This window comes from Micromys minutus (genome assembly GCF_963924665.1).
Source record: "Micromys minutus genome assembly, chromosome: 11".
Lineage (NCBI taxonomy): Eukaryota > Metazoa > Chordata > Mammalia > Rodentia > Muridae > Micromys > Micromys minutus.
In genome coordinates this window covers 42,998,800-43,021,290 of record NC_137980.1, presented here as the reverse complement: position 1 = coordinate 43,021,290, position 22,491 = coordinate 42,998,800, and the positions used below count along the sequence as shown (strand labels likewise).

Sequence of the window (22,491 nt, the reverse complement as noted above, 5' to 3'; positions counted from 1 at the left end):
TTCAGTTCCCATAGCAACCCACTGCGCTCCCGCGTCGCGCTTCCGTCCGGGTGGCTCGGGCGCTCCCGTGACGTCACGGCGCCGCTTTCCGGTGGCTGAATCGAGCTGAGGTTGTTGTGGGCCGGGGGCGCCATGGGGGCGACTGGCGACACCGAGCAGCCGCGGGGCCCCGGCGGGGCGGAGCGAGGCGGCCTGGAGCTGGGTGAAGCGGGCGCGGCGGGCCAGCCGGTTCTCACGGTGAGGGCGCCCGGGCGAGGCTGGGGCTCGGGCCGGGCAGGGCCTCGGGCTCCCGGGTCCCGGGCCCGCGGGCGAAAGAACGCGGCGGCTGTGCGGCCCTAGGGGTGCCGGTTTCTCCGTGCGACGACCCGGATTCAGATTCTAGCTAGGTGACGTGAGCCTGGTGTGACACCCTCTGAGCGCCAGTTTTCTCTTCTGTGAAATGAACAACATTGATGGAGTTGTGGTGGGATGGGCTGATAAAGGCAGGTAGAACGCCTGACTCACCCGCCCCATAGTAGACCCTCGGTAAACATTGTTGCTCTTCCTCTTGCTCTTCCAGAAAAAGTGAGCTTTGGACACTGGTGACAGAAAACATTTTCCCAATTCCTCCACCCTGACAGGGTCTTCCAGCCATTGAATTCCCCATCAGAACCCAAGGTGGGAGACGTGAGAAGCAGGAACGTCTAGGTTTAGCTCCATACTCACTTTTCTCCATACTCATCTTCACTATGAGAAGCCTCGGTGACATTTGCCCACTTGGTCCCCACAGAACCCTTGGAACATAATGATAAAACACCGGCAGGTGCAGCGAAGGGGCCGCCGATCTCAGATGACCACAAGGTAAGGCCTGTGCGACCATATCTGGTTATGTGAATTTTGAGTGAGTGCTTTGAGAGCCCCACTGAAGGAGTCTGAGATCAACAACAAGCAGGAGTTCCGGGTGCTGTAACTTCCTGTAACTTTGTCAGTTCCTTGCCCTAACTCTTCCACAAAGCAGGGAAGGTATAAAAATGTAGTACCATCTCAGTGAATGAAATCTGTAAGCCAGAGAATGTGAATTCGAGATTCAGACATCAGTTCTAATGCAGACTCTGATGTTTGTTAACTGGATACCTTTGGACAAGCCATTAGCTTTTCTTAGACTCTGTTTTCTCAGCTTTGACATGGGGCCACTAGTTGAGTCCAGCCTGGGGAAGGGAAAATACTCTGGATGGGCCTTTGGAATTCTTCTTGTATTTTTGACCTGGGGTAGTAATAATCATTTATTAATTACAGCACTTGGAAGAGGCAGGCGGTCTTCTGTGAGTTTACAGCAAGCCTGATCTATATAGTGAGTTCCAAGACAGCCAGACTACATAGTGAAACTGTCTCAAAAAAAAAAGAAAAAGAAAAAGAAAAAAATACGTGTGTGTATTATATTTCATACTTGGAAAATAATTTCCATTTCATAGAGAGTTATGATGAAATAAAATTTTAAAATCACATGTCACTAACTGGCTGAGTAATCTGGGAATGTTGTTTGGAACACTCCCCTGATTCTCTCCCCCCACCCCCATGCAGTTTCACAGATCCAGCCATCTCTATGGATCTCCTCCGTGCTGTCCTGCAGCCTAGCATCAATGAGGAGATCCAGAGTGTCTTCAACAAGTACATGAAGGTGAGGACATGGTGATTAAAGCCAACAGCACTGCTAAACAAGACCACGCAGCCAGGTACTGTGGCGTGCTCAACCACGCAGGAGGCTGAGGCAGCTGACAGCCAGCCTGGGCAGCACAGTAAGACCCCTTGGACAAGAAAGAAAAAGAATGGAGGCTGGAAAACATAGCCTCAGGGGTTAGGAGTGCTCACCGATCCTACACAGGACTCTGTTGTAGTTCTCAGACACCCACTTCAGGCCACTCTCTGACACCTGGAACTCCAGGTCCAGGATCTAGTGCTCTCTTCTGGCCTCTGCAGGTTATAACCAGAATATAAATTCCGCAGGTACATACACACACACACATATATATATATGTATATTTATATATATATATATATAAATCTTAAAAAGAGCCAGGAATGGTAGCACATACCTTTAATCTCAGCACCTAGGAGAAAGAAGCAAGCAGATCCTTGGAGTTTGAGGCTAGCCTGGTCTACATAGCAAGTTCCTATCAGAAAAGAAAGGGGGAGGGGATAGAGGAGTCTTCCAGGCAGGATGGTTCTTCCTCCTGTCAGCAGTCTCTTCACATTCATGCTACACAGAGATAATAGGCTTCCATTCTAAATATACACCCCAATAGCCTTTTCACTGCCTAGGGGGGATTTAAATACCTTTTTATGCCAAGTGGCTTCATTTTAATATATTCAACACCCTTGCTTAGACCATGACATTTTTTTTAATGCATTTTTAAAAATACTATCAGCATCACTAAAATGACTTGGGACCATGTGAGTAGCTCGGTAAAGCACTTAGCTTGTGTGTGTAAAGCCCTGAGATTGCTCCCAAGCAGTAGAAAAATAGTAATTCATGATTAGAATATTGCCAGACATGACCGGGACTGAGGCATTGTGTAAGACAAATAATGCCCTCGCTCACTTTGAACAGTGTCTGGGACCAAGTGAAAAAAAGAGGTGACCACTGGGCTTACTGGAGGACAGAGCTAGAGTGTCGGCTACTGTGACAGACGCACTGTGACAGATGCTCATGGGTTTTGATGGGGTTGCTTTTGGGAATGCCATTTCACAGTAGGGTGGGGGAAGGTCACTCCATCCTGTAGGGTCTCCAGTTTCCTTCAGTCTTTAAAGCTTTGGTTACAGGCATGCTTACTGGAGGGTTTGTTTTGTAACAATTGTGAATGGAATGGTTTCTTCCTCAACCTGTTTGCTGCCAGTGTGCAGGAAGGCTGTAGGGTTTTGTACATTGATTTGTTGAAAGTGCTTGTCAATTCTCATGGTTTTCTGGTGTGTAGAATATTGTCTGTAAGTAAGCTCTGTTGGCATCTTCCTTTCTTGTTTGTGTGCTTTGCTTCTCTTGTCTTGATTGCTGTAGCTGAAACTTTCTTTACTATACTGAATGTGAGTGGAGAAAGTGGACACCTGACACCTGTCATATTCCTGGTTTCAGTTCTGAGTTTTCTGTAATTAACAGAATGTTGGCTGTAGGTCTGTCATCTGTAGCCTTTTTTATGTTAGGATACATTCCCTTTCTTCCAGGACTTTTATTACAAAATGTTTTATTTTTTCAGAAGCCTTTTCTTTAATCTAGTGAGATGATAATTTGATTTCTGTCTTAAGTCCATTGCTTAATGAATTCCATTATTGATTTGCAAATGTGAATTATCCCTATGTCTCAAGATTATAGCCTGCTTGTTCATGATGAATATTTACCATGTTTTCTTAAAACCAGTTTGCAACTCTGTTGTTGAGAATTATTCTTTTATGTTCTTCAAGGAGCTTGCCCTATAATTGTCTTTATTCTGTTTTGATATCAGGATAATTTGGACATATAAAGAAATAACTGCAGATCCTGTAAAGGCTTTGAGGCCACTTTGAGGTTTTGTTTTCTGGGTTGTTGGGAGGTTTTGTTGGACTCTTGGGTTTGTTTTGGTTTTATGTTTATGAGTGTTCTGCCAAATGTATAGATACATACTATGTGTGTGATGTACACAAGGTCAGAAAAGGGCGTTGGATCCCCCAGGGCTGGAATTTATGGGTGGTTTTGAGCTACCATGTGGGTGCTGGGAAAAGCAGAAGAACAGCCAGTGCTCTTAACCCTTGAGCCATCTCTACAGTGCCAACCATTTTTTGTCTGATTGGCTTTGTTTTTAAAGTAGCTCAAAGAGGCTTAAAATCTACGACATAGCCCAGGATAGCCTCAAGGCCATGATTCTCTCAAGGCATGCTTCTATAGGTTATGCTTTGAAAGAATCAATGGATGCTTTTAGGGAGGGCTGGGAGACTCAGCAGTTAAGAGCACACACTGTTTGTGGATGGAGAATCCTAGTTTGGTTCACAGCTTTCAGAGCAGGTGGCTTACATCTGGCTGTAACTCCAACTCTGGAAGCTTCAGTGCCTCTGGCTTCTGCAAGCGCATTAGAACACATGAACATAGACTGCAGAGGGACTAACTGGGAAACCAAAATAATCCCAACAGGAAGTGACAGTGTTGGAGCCCCAGTAGTGAGGCAGCAACTTGTGTATTTTTATATCCATGACTGAGATGCAGACTGAGAGAAGAGGATGTCTATACCTGCCAGCTCACTTGTCCTGGGCAGCCATGAAAACAGAGCTACTACTTGCATACTGTGAGGAGGGCAGGGACAGACGGGGTCAGAGCTCAGTTTTGGGTCATTTGTGTAGAAACCTACCTTCTGTTCTGTGTTCAGTGTGTAGTGGTCTACTGCAGAGTCCATGCCCCATTCTGGCTGGCACTTTCATTGTTTCTCATCTAGGCTCCTGTGATTGTCCAGCTCTGATTGTTCTTTCCTTCTTTAAATCTACCCTCCATAAAACTGTCAGAGAAACCTCTGAAATAAAAATAAATTGAGTGGTGTCTGTCCCTCCTGTGGTGCCTGGCCTCATCTGAGCTTAACAGGGTTCTCAGTGGGTTGGAGAGATGGCTCAGTGGTTAAGGGCACTGACTGCTCTTCTAGAGGTCCTGAGTTCAAATCCCAGCAACCACATGGTGGCTCACAACCATCTGTAATGAGATCTGATGCCCTCTTCTGGTATGTCTGAAGACAGTTACAGTGTACTTATATGTAGTAAATAAATAATCTTAAAAAACCAAATAACTGCTATCAGTCTCCTTAAAGTTTGTTGTTTTTTATTATATGTATGTGAGTACACTGTAGCTGTCTTCAGACACACTAGTAGAGGGCATAAGATCACATTACAGGTGGTTATGAGAATGTGGTTGCTGGGAATTGAACTCAGGACCTCTGGAAGAGCAGTCAGTGCTCTTAACTGCTGAGTCATCTCTCCAGTCCATCTCTTTAACCTTTTTAAAATACTAAATTTTAGTTATGTCTCATCTTGCTCAAGTAAATCTTTATTTATTTCTACTAAACATATGTTGCTTTTTAAAAAGATATTCCAGGACCAACAAGATGGCTAAGCAAGTGAAGGCCCTTCCCACCAAGAGTGACAGCTGAGTCCCCCAAGTTATCCTCTGACTTCCACAGTATGCCATGGAATGTGTCCACAAAACAAATACATAAATGTAAAAAAAAAAAAAAAAAAAATTCAAGGCTAATTAAAAGCACTTGTTGCTCTTCCTGAGAACTCAGGTTCAGTTCCCTGCACCCACGTGGTGGCTTACAACCATCCATAGTTCCTAACTCCAGTGTGAGACCAGCAACTTCTTGTGGTTTCTCAGGCAACAGGCACACATGTGATGCACAGACATATATGCAGACACAACACACACAAATGATACATCTAAAAAATGTTTTTAAGCTTTCTCAAAGAAATTATAATATAGAATATTTAATTTTATAATACTTAATAACAGATCTGGCATTGAAGTGTATGCTTGTAACCTCAGTACTCAGAAGGTGGAAGCAGGAAAATTATGAATTCAAGACCAACCTGAGCTACCTACTAAGACTGTCTTGAATTAAATGCTGGGGCCATTGAAGTAGCTCAGGGGCTTAAGGTACTTGCTGCCAAGCCTAATGACCTGGTTATAATCCTCAGAACACACATGGTGGAAGGACTGTGCTCTGACCTCTACCACATGCCATGACATGTGCTCCCACATGCACACATACACAAACTATATGTATGTATAAGTGTCGTACTTTTTTTTTTTTTTTTAAGATTAGCAGTGTGGAATAGCCTGCCTAGCATACTGACCCTGTGTTTGCACCTTAACATTGCAAATAATGTTTAATAACATTGAGTTGATGGATAGATGGGCAGAAGAATGAGTAGATATCTAGTAAAACAAACATGGTAGGACTGTGGACTGTCTGTGTAGGGGATGTTTTTATTCTATAATTCAACTCAGTTTTTTGATAAAATATTCTCTTAAGCCAGGTGTGGCACATACCTATAATAGCACTTAGAAGGTAGAGACAAGAAGAGCAGTTCAGGCTCATCCTTCACTGGTTGGAGGTCAGCCTGGGGTATGTGATGCCTCATTCTAAAAATCAGAAAACAGGGTCAGTGAGACAACTCGGTGGGTAAAGCATTTCCCATGAAGTCTGACACCCTGGCAGTAGTAGATCCAGAACCCACACGATGGGAGGAGAGCATCGACTCCACAGGATTGCCCTCTGACTTTTGTACACACACTGTGGCACCAACATGCTTGTGCACACATACACACTAGTATTTAATAGCTGACTGCCAACAATGGCTGTACAGCCTTCCAGCTGTGTCACTTGAACAAACCTCATCACCTTGACTGACTTAGTATATGGGCCATGTTTCTAGATCATCATGTAGTAGCTCATCCTGATTCTTCACAATAGTTACAGAGTACTCTCTTTCATCAGTATGCCATGACTTAATTAGCTAGTCCCTAGGAAATTCGTTGGGATTGTTTACAGTTTTTCTCATGTTACAAGAAATACTTCAGTGGGGGCTAATGAGATGGCTCAGCAGATGAAAGCACTTGCCACCAAGCCTGAAGACCTAAGTTCAAATCCCAAACTCACTTCAAACAAGGAAAGCACCAACTCCTGCAAGGTGTCTACATTCATGCTAAATAAAGAGTTCATGTAGTTTTTTAATTAAAAAGAATTATACTTCGATGACACTGTACATCTTGATTCACTTGAGGGTTTCTGAGGAGTCAGTTTCTTGAGATGGAATTAAGGGGTATGAGGGAAAGAAAGGTGGTGCTATGTACACTCATTTCATGTGCTCTCCCTGGTTTTATTTTGTCTGCTGTTGTTTTGTTTTGAACAGGGTCTTTCTACATAGTCCTGGCTAACCTGGAACTCAGAGATATGCCTGCCTCTGCCTCCCAAGTGCTGGGACTAAATGCACACACCGCCATGCCTGGCTTCCCTGGTTTTTATGTTAACAACAGAGGCAATGGACTTGCTAATTAAAAAGTGGCAGTGCATCCTCATAGCTGCTTCTCACAACAGGAACAATTTAGTTTCCAGAACTTTGATATATCCAAGAGAGAACTGATAACTTTCTTGTAGAGATACAATTTGAACACTTATAACCCACTGAGGCATCTCCTTGGTCCAACTTGGACACTTAAATGTGATCTCAGGCACCTCAGATGTTTGAGCCCCATCATGCAATTTCTTGGCATTTTTAGAATCACGCTCTCCCTTTTCCCATATGCCCTACTTAGCCTTTGTTGGTGTTGCTGGGATCCTGGGTCACCTTCCCTGCCTCGAAGATAAGGGATTGGCTAATGAAAAATTCAGTTGTGATTTCCCATTGTGTTAATGTTTTCCACTTACGTTGGCCCATTTGCTTAGGGCATAGCATTTTTTCTTTACACATGATTATGAAATTGAGAGGCTGTGTATAAGCAAAGCCAACAGTCATCCATGATGTTACCGCATTAAATGTGTACCCTTTGGTTAATGCAGACTTGAAAGACTTCTGACTTTGTGTTGATGTTCTCCCCTAGTTCTTCCAGAAGGCAGCGCTGAATGTTCGAGACAATGTTGGGGAAGAAGTGGATGCAGAGCAGTTGATTCAGGAGGCCTGCCGCAGCTGCCTGGAGCAGGTGAGGGCCAAGAGATGCAGACAAAGGTTCGGAGTGAGCTAAGAAAGTTCTTTCATTAGTGGTACTTGGGAGACATCAGGAAGCCACTTACATCCGAGTTGAGTTCACAGGTGGCAGATGACAAAGCAGGAAGAGAAGTAGCATAAAGGAACCATACAGGTTACGTATGTCCATCCCTGTTTGGCCATTGAAGAAACTGTTTAGCAAACTGAAAGAAACAGAAGGAAATGGTTACCTGGGAAGCTTCGGTAGCTTGAGGTTTAGAAGGTTGATTCAGTCTGGTACACAGAAAATAGTGACAACAGTTGTTGACATTCTTGTTTACTTGATATCTGCTTAAGAAAGTTCTTCTAAATTGTACACACATGTATACAGACACAGTGGTAACAGTGTATTGTGATCATATAAACCAACACATGGACCCCTCGTGTATGTAGTATCTGTTAGTTTTGCCACAATAAAGCTAGAACAAATTAAAAAGACAAACAAGGACCAATAAGATGTTTGCTGCCAAGCCTGGTGGCCTGAGTTTAATTCCTCAGAGCCCACTCCCACAAGCTGTCTGTCCTCTGACCTACATATGAATGTCCACACATACACATGCAGTCAATAAATAAATAAAATTTTATCACATTTTTAAAAGGGCAAATGAGAAAAACAAATTGTAATTTAAGATGTGCCTTGCCTCTGCAAGTAGTTGGTAAATCCGCTTCAAGTAGCCATAGCCTCTTTGAGGGTCATGGGGCTTAGCACCCTTTGTCCTCCTGCATCTCGGGTGTGGTCAGGAGACTTGACATCATTTCTATAAATGACTGTTCAGACACTAGAGAACCTGTCTGCCTATGTCAGCTGTGCTATTAATAGAGACTGTCACATCCAGCATGCTCTTTGCTTGACTGAATTTGTTAACTATGCCTTGCTTAACTGCGGAGCCTCAGAAAGGAACAGAAGCACTGCCTGAACCCCAGCTCTGGGAGGGCACAGCTCCATCCTGCAGAACACTGGAAACAGACCTGCTTCTTGAGACTATGAAGTTTTAGCCAGCAAATTCCTAAGAGGCCAGATTCTTTATTCCAGGAATGAGCATCATATATGAACAATTGTAACAGTTGCTAACAACAGACATTTGCTAATAGTGTTTCCATAAGGTTGAACTGAAGCAGGGTAAATTGAAAAGATCTTCATTCACCTTCATCTTAAATCCCTCTCCTCTGGGTGTTTGTATATATACAAATGGCAAGTGTATAAAATCAGAAGATAACTTTCTGAAATTCTTCCTTCACCAAGTAGTTCCTGAACATGGAACTCACGCAGATGTCAAGCAGCAAATGCATTTACCTCCTGAACTAGCTCACTGGTCCCTGTCTTTTTATTTATCACTCCACTTGATATTTATTGAGGACCTACTATGTGCTTCTTAGTGTCAGGCCCCAGCAATGTACATGTCCCTTCCCTTGACAGTACTCGACAAACAGTTGTCCAGTAAGAGGGCTTGCTAGACGATGAGTCCAGGGGAAGGAGTGGGAAAGGAGAGTGTCTCTAGTTTCATAGGGTAACACAGCTGCAGTGGGCAGAGTACAGGCCCGGTGGACGGTGTTGGTGTGCAATCACAGAGTGGCCTGATGTCATTTGCATTTTAGCAAAATTCTTCAGAATTGGAGTACAGCTCAGCAGCAAGGTGCTTGCCTGAGCTCCATCCCCCACAATACAAAAGAAGCATTGTTCTGGCTGCTTCGAGAACACTGGATTAGAAATAGATTTAGGAGACTCCTGAGGAGTTCAGATAAGATGTAAAGATGAAGAAAGGTCAAGAGACATGGCTCAGTGGGTGAGGTGCTTGCCACAAAAGCCTGACAACCTGAGTTTAACCACCAAGCCCACCTAAAGGGGAGAAAACCAACCCCATAAAGTTGTCCTGACTCCCTTATGTATGTTGAAGCATGTATGCCACAACCCACAAACTCACACAATAATAATAGTAATAATAATAATTTCTTTAGAAAGTAGGCATGACCAGCCCTCATTGCCCCCCAGCTTTTGAATACCAAGTCTGGTTGCATGTACGTGTAGTCGGGGGCTCAGAGACAAGAGGATCTCTGTAAGATTGAGGCCAGCCTGATGAGGACATACTGAGGTCTAGTCCAGCCTGTGCTGCCCAGAACCTGTCTGTAGAAACAACAAAAATGGCCTGGAGAGATGGCTCAGCAGTTAACACTGGCTGCTCTCCCAGAGGGGATAAATTCAGTTCCTAGCACCCACAGGGGAGCTCACAGTTGTCTATAACTGTAGTCCCATGGGATCCAATGCCCTCTTCTAGTATGGAAACAAAACACACATGCACATGAAATATATAGCTGGGCATAGTGGTGCACACCTTTAATCCCAGCACCTGGGAGGCAGAGGCAGGAGGATTTCTGAGTTTGAGACTAGCTTTGTCTATAGAGTGAGTTCCAGAATAACTAGGAGCTAGGACTACATAGAGAAACACTGTCAAAAAGAAAAAAGTGTATGTATAGATATACATAAATACACACATTTATACACACACAAATTAATAAAAGCATTTTGTTTTGGGTTTCCCTTGTCTAAAACAAACTTACTTGATTAGAAAATTCTTCAGACTAGACATGATGATTTACACTAGGACTGTTTTAATCAGTGCTGGTGATAGTTTATTTTACACTAAGGTCAGAGCATAACTTGGCAGGAGTTGGTTCTCCTTTTACTTTGTGGGTTCCAAAGCATCCTTACCCACTACTAACTTCCAGCCCAGTGTTTTAGTTTGGGGTGGGTAAGGCCTGGTTCTCTTCTCTCCATATGCCCTATCTTCCTTCTCAGTGATTCTAATCTTTCCAACCCTTCTTTGTGTTAGGAGGAAGTGGTGGATCTTGCCTCCCATGTGTTCCCTTGAGTTTTCTCTTGTTTGCTTTTATCTGTTCACTTTATTTTTGCAAATAACAGATTCCATTAAGAGGATTCATACGGTAGCGCACACTTTTAATCCCAGCATTCCGGAGGCAGACATAGGCAGGCGGTCTGAGTTCAAGGCCAACCTGGTCCAGAGTTCCAGGACAGCCAGAGCTATACAGAGAAACCCTGTCTCGGAAAACTAGAGAGAAAGATGGAGAGGGAAAGATGTTTGTAAATGCCTTTAATCTCAGTCCTCGGGAATCAAAGCCAGGCAGATATCTCTGAGGCCAACCTGGTCTATATTAACAAGGTCTCTGAGTGATGGTTAAGAGTATAGACTTAGATCAGGACTTTAAGATGGTGTCCCTCGTGCCATTGAAGGAGAAGAGGCTTGTGGAGGTTAAACTTGGAGAGCTGCCAAGCTGGATACTGATGTGGGACTTGACCTCCAGTGGCACTGCAGGAGCCTTTCGGAGAGGGTATGACCGATATTACAACAAGCACATCAACATTCGGAAAGGCAGCATCTCAGGGATTAACGTGGTACTGGCAGCCTACGTGGTCTTCAGCTACTGCATTTCTTACAAGGAACTCAAACATGAGCGGCGACACAAGTACCACTGAGGAGGGCACTGCATGGCTAAGCATAACTGCCATGGCAAGATGTTTCGGTAATTAAAGGTGCTTGCCTGACAACACATGGGAAAGACAGCTGACAGGTCTGACCTCCACACACACTCCACCACATGAATTTGTGTACACACACACACACACAGGCACATCTTTGTTTTCCTTAGTCTCATGAACATGCAGCAATCCTGTGGATCAACCTCCTAAGTGCTGAGACTAATGTGAGCTGACTGTTCTGCTTTGTGGCGGGTTCAGATCCTCATAACCACTGAGCACAGTCCAGCCTTTGGTGCCTCACCAGCTCCTTCCCTCCATAGTCAACAGGCAGAAATAGAATGTCTTCATAGCCGCTTTTCATAAATGGATATATGTGCTCATGCGTTTCTTGCTTGTTTGCATCTTTGAACATAAATATGAGTGTGGACTACAGGAAAGCTAACTGATCCTGAAGTTGTGTTTACAAACCGCTGCACTTCCCACCAAGCTGCTGGCTGCCAACACTGTTTTTTTTTTTTTTTTTCCTTTCAGGCAAAGCTGCTCTTTTCAGATGGAGAAAAGGTGATACCCAGATTGGCCCATGAAATTCCAGGAATCAAGGTGAAAATCACTGCCCTAGGGTCTTGGGAGGGAAGAGACAAGTGGGAGGCAGGTAAAACATATGGACCCGGGAAATGATACACCAGGTCCAAAAGGCACTGTTCAAGACTTCTGAGACCCAGGTCAAGTGGTGGCCAAAGGCTTGAGTCCAGGAGTCCTGTTTACTTAGCCCCAGCAGACTGCAGCTCCCAGGCACTAGCCTTGCACTGACTTCTTCCCTTTTTCTACAGCGTGGCCGGCAAGCAGAAGAGGAATCCCACCGAGGAAGCCCCATTCCCAAAAAGGTAAGCAAGTAAGTCCTTGTTGGAGCTTCCAGCTGGAAAGGGCCCTTCTGTTCCAAAAGAAGACCTGGGCTTTCATTACCTTTGGGCTTTTCCAGGCATGGGGTGGCAAGGAGAGAAACAGTTGCTTTCCAGGGCACTCCCAGGATCATTTGTTCTTTCTATATAACCATCTGTCCTAACTGACCTGGTCCCAGCAGACTAGACCAGGGATGCTACCACAGATTAAGGCTCTGACAGCTCTTCTCTGTGCAGAGGAAAGGTCGGCCTCCTGGACATGTCCTGTCAAATGACCGCGCAGCTGCTGGCATGGTGTGAGTAGGGGTTACCAGTGCTGTAAGAGCTGAAGGGAATTGAGGGGTGGGGGGCAATGAGTGGGAAGAGGCCAGGGTGAAAGTCTGGTGGACTTGGGTCAATTGGTGTGAGCTACTGTGGGAGAGGATTTCCAATGTAGGGTAGTGAAGGGACCATGAGATAGAGTTGTTTTATCTGGCCTTTACAAGCCCACAACAGTTCCAGCTTGATTAAACACCAGTCCTGATTCATGTCTAAATGTTCAGAGCTGGTCTGAATACAAGCTTACAAGTACTCTGTAAAGAACACAGCAGCTAGCAGATTTTTAAAAACAGTCAGAATTACTTGCCCTAATAGGGTCAATAGCAGACAACTGAGATCTCTACACTTAGGAGAAGTCAGGATGATTAAGAATTATTGGTTATCCTCTGCTACACAGTGACAAGTGGCTTGAAGGCCAGTCTAGACTATATGAGACACTGTCACAATAAAACACAACAAAGAACTGATCATACAATTATTAGCAGCACTATTAGACTAGAGGAGGGTTCTTTTCAAAAAGCTTTTTAAGTTCTATTTATAGAGCATTTTTAGATACATCACAAACGAGTAGACGATACAGAGATATGAACCCTCCTCCCTGCCCCATACATGTGCACCTGCTAGCAACACCTGACACTTGAATGGCACATTTGTTACAGTTGATGACTCTGCCCCAGCTTAACACCATCACTGGGCCTTCTGGCTGCTGTGGGATACATTCCTGGTGCTGTGAGTCTGAAATTGGACAGAGTTAGAATGGCCTGTACCCAGCTACAGCATCCTTCCTAAAGCCCTTTGTCCTGTCTTGGGGACAAGGTCTTACTCTAAACTGTTTTTTACCTGAAGGTGGGCAGGGCAGCTGCTGGCCTTACCTCCTTCTGACAGATGAGAAAGCTACAACTAGACATTCCTGGACTTGCCCATTGCTAGGCTCTAAGATAGTTTTTGCTCCAGGCTTTTTTTTTTTTTTTTTTTTAATTAGTGTTTTATTTTTGTACACTGGTGGTTTCCCTGCATGTATGTCTGTATGTTGGATCCCCTGAAACTAGTTGCAGACAGTCGTGAGCTGCCATGTGGGTGCTGGGAACTGAACCCATGTCTTTTGGGAAAGAGCTAGTGTTTTAACTGCTGAGCCACCTCTGCTAGCCCCTCCTTTGTAATTCTAATGACTTGCCAGAAAACAGTCACCACTAAGACTTCCAGTGATGTCTCCAGTAAACCTCTAAGCTCAGTTCCTCCCTCCATCACATGGAGAATTCACCTATTTTTTTTTCCTTCTGAGCAGATGGAAACCAAAATCCTGTGAACCAATTCGCCGAGAAGGCCCCAAGGTATGCTTGTGTGAACATGACCGTGGCCGAGGCTCTGGGCCCCTGTGAGGAAAAGAGGTTGGAAGTAATACATGATATGTTCACGCCATTCCACAGCCATCTTCCCTGTCTCTACCTTCAGCCACTTTGGCCTCCAGACAGTACTCCAAGGAAGACCTGGGATTAGAACAAAATAAAGAGCTGGACTTTAGTAGCCTGGCAGCAGATACTGCCTGGCATGTCGAAGGCCCTGGTTGTGATCCCTGACATGGGAACTGTTCTGTTGTGCTTGGTCTTTGCTCACTACACACACTCATGCCAAACTGAGGACGTGTCCCTCTCCATGCTCTGCTGCCTTCCCTTTCCTGTCTGGCCCTCCATCAGTTCCCTCTGTTCCCCTACGCTTCATGTCTACATTGATATCATTTATACATACGTGATTTTATATGTATAAATGAGAAAGCATACAGTTTTGTCTTTCTGAGATGTACTTGATTAATGTAACCCTGCAGCTGCACCATTTTCCTGCAGGTGGCATGACTTCCCTCTTATTAGAGGGAAACTAAAAAGCTGGGTTGGAGGCACAGCTCCATAGTGGAGCTTTTGTCTGGCATGAATGAGGCCCTGGGTTTGATTAGTTTTTAAATGGGTAATTTTAAAATTCAGAGTCCAGTGCTGACACCTGTAATCCCATCACTTGGGAGGCAGAGGCAAGAAGATCACTGCAAGTTCAAGGCTAAAGTAAGTCTCTAAAAAGGAGAATTAAGTCCCTAAGCCGACAGCTGCTAACACTCCTTTATGGTTTGTTGGCTCACTTATTGTTTGTGATGCTGTTACAAGACAGATTGTGACCCTGTCTGGGACTCGAGTTTCCTTCCTGCCATCCCCCTGTTGGGCAGGCGTGATCTTGTTCTCTGGCATTATCTCATGCTCCCAATACATTTGAAGTTTGCCTAGGCGTACAGCTGGCTGGTGATAAAGCCAAGTGTGAAGCCCAAAATCTGTTGATGCCTTTAGTATCTGCCACCTCCAAAATATTTTTGCAATCTCTTTTATGATCGGGTACATAAAGGTATCTCTCTCCTTGTTAGAACTTTATTAAAAACAAGTTAGCTGCTCTTTTAAAATTTACTCATTTTATGAATTTGAGTACAGTGCTGCTCTCTTCAGACACACCAGAAGAGGGCATCAGATCCCATTACAGATGGTGTGAGCCACCATGTGGGTGCTGGGAATTGAATTCAGGACCTCTGGAAGAGCAGTCAGTGCTCTAACCACTGAGCCATCTCTCCGGCCCAGTTAGCTACTGTCTTTGTTACAGTTTCTATTGGTGTGATAAAATGCCATGGCCAAAAACACTTCCACATAACAGTCTATCGACAAATGGAAGTCAGGATAGGAACTCAGGGCAGGAAGTTGATGCAGAGGCCATAGAAGGGTGCTGCTTAATAACTTGCTTCTTTTGGCCCACTTAGCCTGCTTCCTCCCCCTATTGAACTCACAGATATCTGCCTGCTTTTGCCTCCCAAATGCTGGGATTAAAGCCATGAGCTACTGTGCCTGTAAACCTTTCTTGTAGGACCACCTGCCCAGGGGTGGTGGCTCACGCAGTGGGCAGAGACCTCTCCATTTATGAAAATGCTCTACAGACTTGTCTACAGGCAGAGAGGGGCATTTTCTAAGTTAAAAAAGAGTCTCTCTTCCTAAATGTTGACACTGAACTAGCAAGCACAGCCCTCTACTTTTCCCTATAGTTTGTCAGGAATTTTCTTCTAAAATCTTCAAGAAATTTCTTGAGCTCTAAAACTTAAAGCTTGCAATCCATATTCTCCTGACTCTTTCTGTTCTCTCCAAGCTCCCTTCTTAGTCCTAAGAAGAGGGCTTTTCCAACATGGCCCATATGGTAGGGATCCCCACTTCACCTGTAGCTCCTCTGTATGACTGTTAATACGTTTCTTTACTCTGTGTGCATTCACAAAATCATGTGAAGGTCAGTGACCCTCCCAGGGAAGTTGGTTCCTCCTTCCACTGTGTGGGTCTCAGGGATCAGATGCACATCTTTAGGCTCAGGCATTCAACCATCTCACCTGCTCTCTCTGGGTCTCTTTAAAACTTTTATGTGCATGTGAGTATGTATGTGAATGCCCATAAAGGTCAGAAGAGAATATTATATTCCCTTAAAGCTGGAACTATCGGTGGTTGTGAGCTGTCTCATATGAATGAATTCAAACTCATCCTCCTTAAGACCTCTGGTGCCTCTTGACCACCGTAGGCTCAGGGATCTTGCTCATCCATGCCTACAGCTTCGGGACCAGGTCTTATACTTACCAGGTTTCTTTGTCCCTCTCACACCTCAGCTCTCAACCTTGTCATCTTCCAGTTTACTAGTCCTTGCTGCCTGAGGTTGCACAGGCGTGTCAAACACAGCTTATCTAGGATGTAAGGGCCATCTGGCAAGAACATATGCCACCCTAGTGGTGCCTAGAATTGACTACGGTGATCTGGCAGGCTAGGCCACCCTCACCACTCCATGTACACCCCTCCTAAAGCTGCATCTCATCCCAAAAGAATGAGCACGGTCATTGTTTGGTCAGAGGTACACAGGTGCTGTGCTCCCAGCCAGAACCTCCAAATACCTCTCAGACACAGCAGATCTAAAATTGTAATGAGGATCTTCAAAAACACATTTGGTTTTGTTATTCTGAGATAGGCTCTCACTGTAGCCCAGACTAGCCTTGAACTCAGTATCCTTCTCAACCTCACAGGTGCTCACTGTGACAAAAGTGAGCTCCCGTTATGTGCTGATGATTGTACTAGGGACTAAACAGCCTTGTATGTACCAGGAACAGAACTCAGGACCTCACGTGTGCCAGGCAAACAGTTCTCTGCTAAGCTGCACCCTCAGTCCACCTTTCAGATCCTGCTATGTCTTACCTGAGCCATCTTTGCCTGTTGACTTCCCTCACCTCTCTGCATCCAGTCAAACCCTTACGCTGTGAATGTCCTACAGTTCCTGTCCCCCTTTCTCCTCACTGTTGCCATAGCTTAGGCTCTTAATTGCTTGGCATTCTGATTTGTCACAGCAGCCTCTGAGCTGCTCTGTCATCCACACTGCTGAAAGAGTGAACTGTCCTTGAGCACATTAGGCTTACTCCAGTAGACATCGGTGGTTCCATGTGGTCTGTAGGTCATACAGCACAACCCATCAGTGTGGCTAGGGACTCCAGTTGTCTGCTTTCTCAGTCGCCTCTCCTAGAGCAACACAGAAATGACCTAGTTTGTTGAGTGTTCCAAACCAATGCTCATCAGCCTTTCCCCACTGCACTCTGTAGGATGCCCCGTCCCTCCCCCACCTGTTTGATTCGCACTTACCCTTCCAGAGGTAACTTCAGGGTGAGCTCTTCAAGAGGGACCTTCTGCCTGTTCCATCCATCCCTTTAGACACCTCTCACGCCCTGACCCAGCCATGTCATGGCCCCATCAGATAATGGTCTTTCAGCCAGTATGTGTGTCTGGGACTCCTGGGGAACAGTCTGTATCTTAATTCATCTCAATCCTCAGTGTCTAGCAGAGTCTAACATTGTAAGTACTCTATTTCCTGCATAAACTGTCCAATAACGGATAAGGGGGGGGAGGAAAGGACGGGGGAGTGTCACATCTCTGCCCAGCATGTTAAATACCCCTTACTGGCCTGTTTCTTTCAGTGGGACCCAGCTCGGCTGAATGAATCTACCACCTTTGTTTTGGGGTCTCGAGCCAACAAGTAAGTCTGAGACCCTTGGTGCCAATGGGGAGGGGTTGGCTCACAGCTCACTAACAGGGTCAGCACCTACTGCCACTCTTCCTTCATTTTACAGGGCCTTAGGAATGGGAGGCACCAGAGGGAGGATCTACATCAAGCACCCACACCTCTTTAAGGTAGGTGAGCGCTGGAGGGGAGAGAGCCATGACATTGTGGTTGTAGATGGCCTTGGAAACTGAGGCACAGAGAAGCTTGGACATACACTGACCTGGTAGTCAAAATATCTGGGATCTAGTTCCCCTTACCTGCACCTTTTGCCTAGCTATGCCAATCCCAGTTTAGAGAGCTCCACTTGCCTGCTTCGTGGGATTGTCCCTGGAATGGTTGTGTAACCAGGTGCACACCTACAGTCCCCTACACTCTGCTACTCAAGCTAAGCTGGGAACACAGGCACGAGCCTCCCTGCCCAGCTTCTTTTAGTCTTGTGGAGTTTTAGGTTTTGGAGACAAGGTTTCTCTCTGTAACCCTGACAGTCCTGGAACTGGCTCTGTAGACCAGGCTAGCCTCAAATTTAGAAATCCTCCAGCCTCTACTTTCTGAGTACTGGGATCAAAGGCATGTCCCAGCAGTTTTTACAGAAAATGTGTTGTCAGTAATATCTTGATGGCTTACCTGTCCTACACAAACAGCTCTCCCTCATATTTAACAACTGCATAGGATTCAGAGGGTTATCTTCTAGCACAGGCTCTCATGTTGCCCAGGCTGTCCTCTCACTCACTCCAGGTCCTCCTGCCTCCACCTACCAAGAGCTAGGATTACAGGCTATGCCGCCATAGCTGGTGCAGCACTCTCCATTCTACAACCAAGGAAGGCGAATCTGGAAGACATTACTACCCACATTTGCATATCTACAAAGTGTAGGACGTTTAGCCTTGTTTGTCTTTGATGTTGAACTCTAGAACATGGTGCTGTTTGTTTTAGAAAGTATGGTCCTACCAGTAATAGCACATAAGAGCTTATAATCTCAGTACTCAGAAGCAGAGACGGAGATCCAGAGGTAATCCTAGCCTGGGCTATATAGTGATATACTGTCAGAAACCAAAAATAAAATACTGAGCTTGTTTCTAGGGATGCTATATTTAAGAAAGGCATCTAGAGAGAGTGGACATGCACTTGAACTCTGGCAACTAGGTTGCAACCCCAGGCTCCCTGGGCATGGTTCAGATTCATGAGCCCTTGGATATACACACCTGCCAAGACAAGGTCCATTGGTAAGAACTGGTCAAGGAGCCAAGGGAAGAGCCCTTCCCACTAAGCTAACATGTGTTCCCACTAACTTTATCCTTCACAGTATGCAGCAGATCCTCAGGACAAGCACTGGCTGGCTGAGCAGCATCATATGCGGGCAACAGGCGGAAAGATGGTAAGCACTGCTTGTGTGTACCACTGCCAAAGACGCACCCAGTCCAGGAATCATGATTCCAGCTCTTGGCCACAACTTGTCTCCAAATTTTGTAGACTCCTTAAGCATCAAAATGGTGGGAAGGGAGACATGAGACCTGTTCCTTCATGCTGAAGAGCAGATACGGTTCCTAGGGCTCCCTCTCAACTTTCCACCCACTCCTGCAAGTTTTGGGTCATACTAGATGCCCATAGAAAAGGCTGTGTGTTTCCCTGTGTAACGGTCCTGGCCGTCCTGGAACTCACTACCCAGCAATGCTTCTTTCCAAATATGTCTGCGGACAGATTCTTATTCATTGACCACTGCATTTTCCAAACACAGCATAGCAAGGATACAGGGAATCATCACAGATACATCTGTAGAATGCCTTCTCAACATAGTAGGGACACAAGTTAAAGATGTTAACAGCCAAGTATAGTGGCAGACACCTTTAATCCCAGCACTTTGGAGGCAGAGGTAGGTGATCTCTGAGTACAAGGCCACCTGGTCTATAGAGTGAGTTCTAAGATAAGACACCCAGAGCTATAACAGAAAGACTGTGTCTCAAAAAAAAAAAAAAAAAAAAAAAAAAAAACAAAACACCAACAACAAAGGGAAAAAGAAAGATGTTCACCATACCTGGCAGCACTTTCCAGATTCACATCTACTAAGTCATCTCAGCTCAAATCAAGCAACAGTCAGGATCATTGTGTGTCCTGAGACGACCATGGCTTTTTCTACACAGGCAGTGTTCTCCATGAGGATTCTATTGGAACTGTTCATAACTGACTCTCATGACCATAAATTCCTGTGTACGCCATCTGCTTTTTGGCAGTGAGAGCTTTCTTTCATGTGTCTCTGTGCCACACTCATTTTTATAAATGACTCCAGATTGCTACCACTTAGCCTAGAACAGAAACAGATGAGCAGAGCTGGGCATGCGGCAGCCATCTGTAACCCAGCGTTTGGAGGGCAGAGGAAACCAAATGAGTGTGAGTTCCAGGCCAGCCATAGCTGCACGGTGAAACCCTGACCCAAAGAAAGGAGGAGGAAGAGGGGCAGCAGTAGAGGTGCAACAAGTCTTTTAAAGCTGGAGCTGCCCAGGCCTGGTAACATCAGCCTGTTATCCCAGCTACTCAGGAAGTTGAAGCAGGGGATTTTTGTGGTTTTTTTCTTTGGTTGTTTTGTTTTCTTTTGAGATAACAGTCTCAATATATAGTCCTGGCTATTCTAGAACTCACCATGTAGTCTAGCCTGCCTCTGCCTCCTGAGTGCTGGGATTAAAGGTGCCACCAGCCCGGCCAGGAGGATTTTTAATTCAAAGCCTGCTGGTCTACAAAACAAGTTCAAGGCCAGGCTTAAAGCAAGAAGTTGTCTCAAGTTTTTAATAAAATAGGCTGTTTTGTTTTGTTTTTCCAAAAGGGCCAGGAATGTTGTACATCTGTAATCCCAGCACTTGAGAGGGTGAGGCAAAATCAAGAGTTTAAAGCCAGCCTCTATTATCTGACAGGTTTGATGCTGGCCTGGACTACATGAAACCCCATCTCAAAAAAAGCAATTAAGGGGGGTGGTAAGGCAGGCTGCTAGGGATATGTATGGTTGAGGGATATGTAGAATGCTTATCTGACTTGGGGAAGGCCCCAGACTTAATCCCCAATACTAATTTTGAAGATAATTACTACATTATTTAGTGTCTGTTCCTGTCTCTGTGTGACACCTGCCTATAATCCCAGTACTTGTGAAGCTAAAGCAGTTGTGCTGCAGTGAGTTCAAAGCCAGCCTGAGCTACAAGAATTGCAAGCCAATCTCAGCTACAAAAACAAAAAGAGATAGTGTATATGAGCTCAAGGACCATAGGCTGCGGCCTTGTACAGACCCAGGGAGAGTTCAGTGCTACAGCCACTGTATAGCAGCATTGTTGACCAACCCCAGGGTAAATACCACTTCTTGCTCTCATCTCTGTATTCTGCTAGCTCTTAACATATGCTATAAATCACATCGATCAAGTGTTGTTATTCTTGTTGTTAATTGGTGGGAAGACCATGGGGTTTGTTTCTTTCTTTCCTTCTTTCTTTCTTTCCCTCCCTCCCTTCCTCCCCCCCCCCCTTTCTTTCTTTCTTTCTTTCTTGAGTCAGGTACAGTTCAGGTACAGCCTGGGCAATTTTTTTTCTCAGTCATTGGAATCTACTCTGCCTGTAAAGTTTCTGAGTGAAAGATGCTCTCAAGGAACCATTCCCAGCGCCCTCCAGCAAACTCCTCCCTAGTAATCTGCAAGCTGCATCCTGCGTCTTCTACCCAGGACATTATTTAGTAGTTTCTGATATAAAATGAAATTAATCAGAAGCCTCACTCTCCCTTACCCTCAGGCGTACCTTCTCATTGAGGAGGACATCCGAGACCTGGCTGCCAGCGATGACTACAGGTATACAGAGGGGCTCTTTCCCCATCCTTCCGCCTCGGTAGGCACACAGACAAGGCCGTCACCCTCCCATTAATGTCCACCCAATGTCTCCTCCAGAGGATGCTTGGACCTGAAGTTGGAGGAGCTGAAATCCTTTGTTCTGCCATCCTGGATGGTTGAGAAGATGCGGAAATACATGGAGACACTACGGACAGAAAATGAGCATCGTGCTGCTGAAGCAGCTCCCCAGACCTGAGCAGTGTCCTGGCTACGACACTCGGCAGCCTGCCTCCAAGACCCTCTTTCCCTGCCCGACTGAGGCCATCATGGGGATTTGGTCTAGTTGGCTCTTAGCAGCTTCAAGCTGTACATGAGCTGGTTCGTAGTGACTCACTGCAGAGCACCCCAGACTGGCACGTGGTTCTGTTTCTCAAGTTATTGGAATGAGAAGCTATTAAACAGTTTGTAATAAACACAGGTGAGCCTGATGTAATGACTGCCTTGTGGGACCTGACAGAACAAGGGCCAAAGAAGTATGCACACCAGAAAAGGACCACCTACCTGCCCACCTACCCCATCTGTGTTCTCTGCCAATCTCCCGTCCTTGTCCCAGTTTAGTAATGTTGCACAATGTGAAGACTAGCCCAATGAGGGTTTGATAGCTAGCAAAGGAAAAATGCAGTTGCCCTTTATCTTCCCAGTGTTATAGGCTCAGGATTGAGACTCTTACATGTATCCCTGGCTGAGTTCAAACTCAGAGTTCCCACCTTTGTTGGGATTAAAGGCATTGAGCACCAACAGACCCTGTTTTTGTTTCTTTAAGGTGTGGTCTCATATAGCCCAGGCTAGCCTAGAGATAACTCTCAGCTCCTTACCAGGCTGTCTCCACCTGCGGAGGGCTTACAGGCATGCACCCGCTCAACCCACGTTTACTATTGGGAACCCAGAAAGGTAACTAGCCTTTTAATAGGGTGAGGAGAAAAGGCTTCCGGCTTGAAGAATAACTGTCAAGTTCTCCCTTTTCCGGAAGATGTGCTCCCTGCTGGGCGTATGCCTGGACGGACCAGCAGATTTGGACCGAGGTCCACCCACTGCCGGGCGTGTAGAGCACTCATTCGTGAAATCTCAACACTTGGAAATGAAAGCAAGGAGGATCAAG

The 22,491-nt window shown here is 45.4% G+C and overlaps 2 protein-coding genes across 2 annotated transcripts; both read left to right on the top strand.

The window, feature by feature from the left end:
• The first annotated feature begins 89 nt into the window (after positions 1 to 89).
• Positions 90 to 21,800, top strand: DNTTIP1 (deoxynucleotidyltransferase terminal interacting protein 1). The gene is made up of 13 exons (XM_080925029.1): positions 90 to 237; positions 770 to 840; positions 1,561 to 1,657; positions 7,586 to 7,684; positions 11,753 to 11,821; positions 12,052 to 12,105; positions 12,358 to 12,416; positions 13,724 to 13,769; positions 17,453 to 17,511; positions 17,606 to 17,666; positions 18,842 to 18,913; positions 21,298 to 21,353; positions 21,450 to 21,800. The coding sequence occupies exons 1-13, from the start codon at positions 133 to 135 to the stop codon at positions 21,586 to 21,588; spliced, it is 987 nt and encodes a 328-aa protein (XP_080781155.1). The 5' UTR covers positions 90 to 132; the 3' UTR covers positions 21,589 to 21,800.
• Positions 10,952 to 11,218, top strand: LOC308427009 (ATP synthase subunit f, mitochondrial-like; the record flags this gene model as incomplete). Its single annotated transcript, XM_080925031.1, has 1 exon — positions 10,952 to 11,218. The coding sequence occupies one exon, from the start codon at positions 10,952 to 10,954 to the stop codon at positions 11,216 to 11,218; it is 267 nt and encodes an 88-aa protein (XP_080781157.1).
• Positions 21,801 to 22,491: the final 691 nt, after the last annotated feature.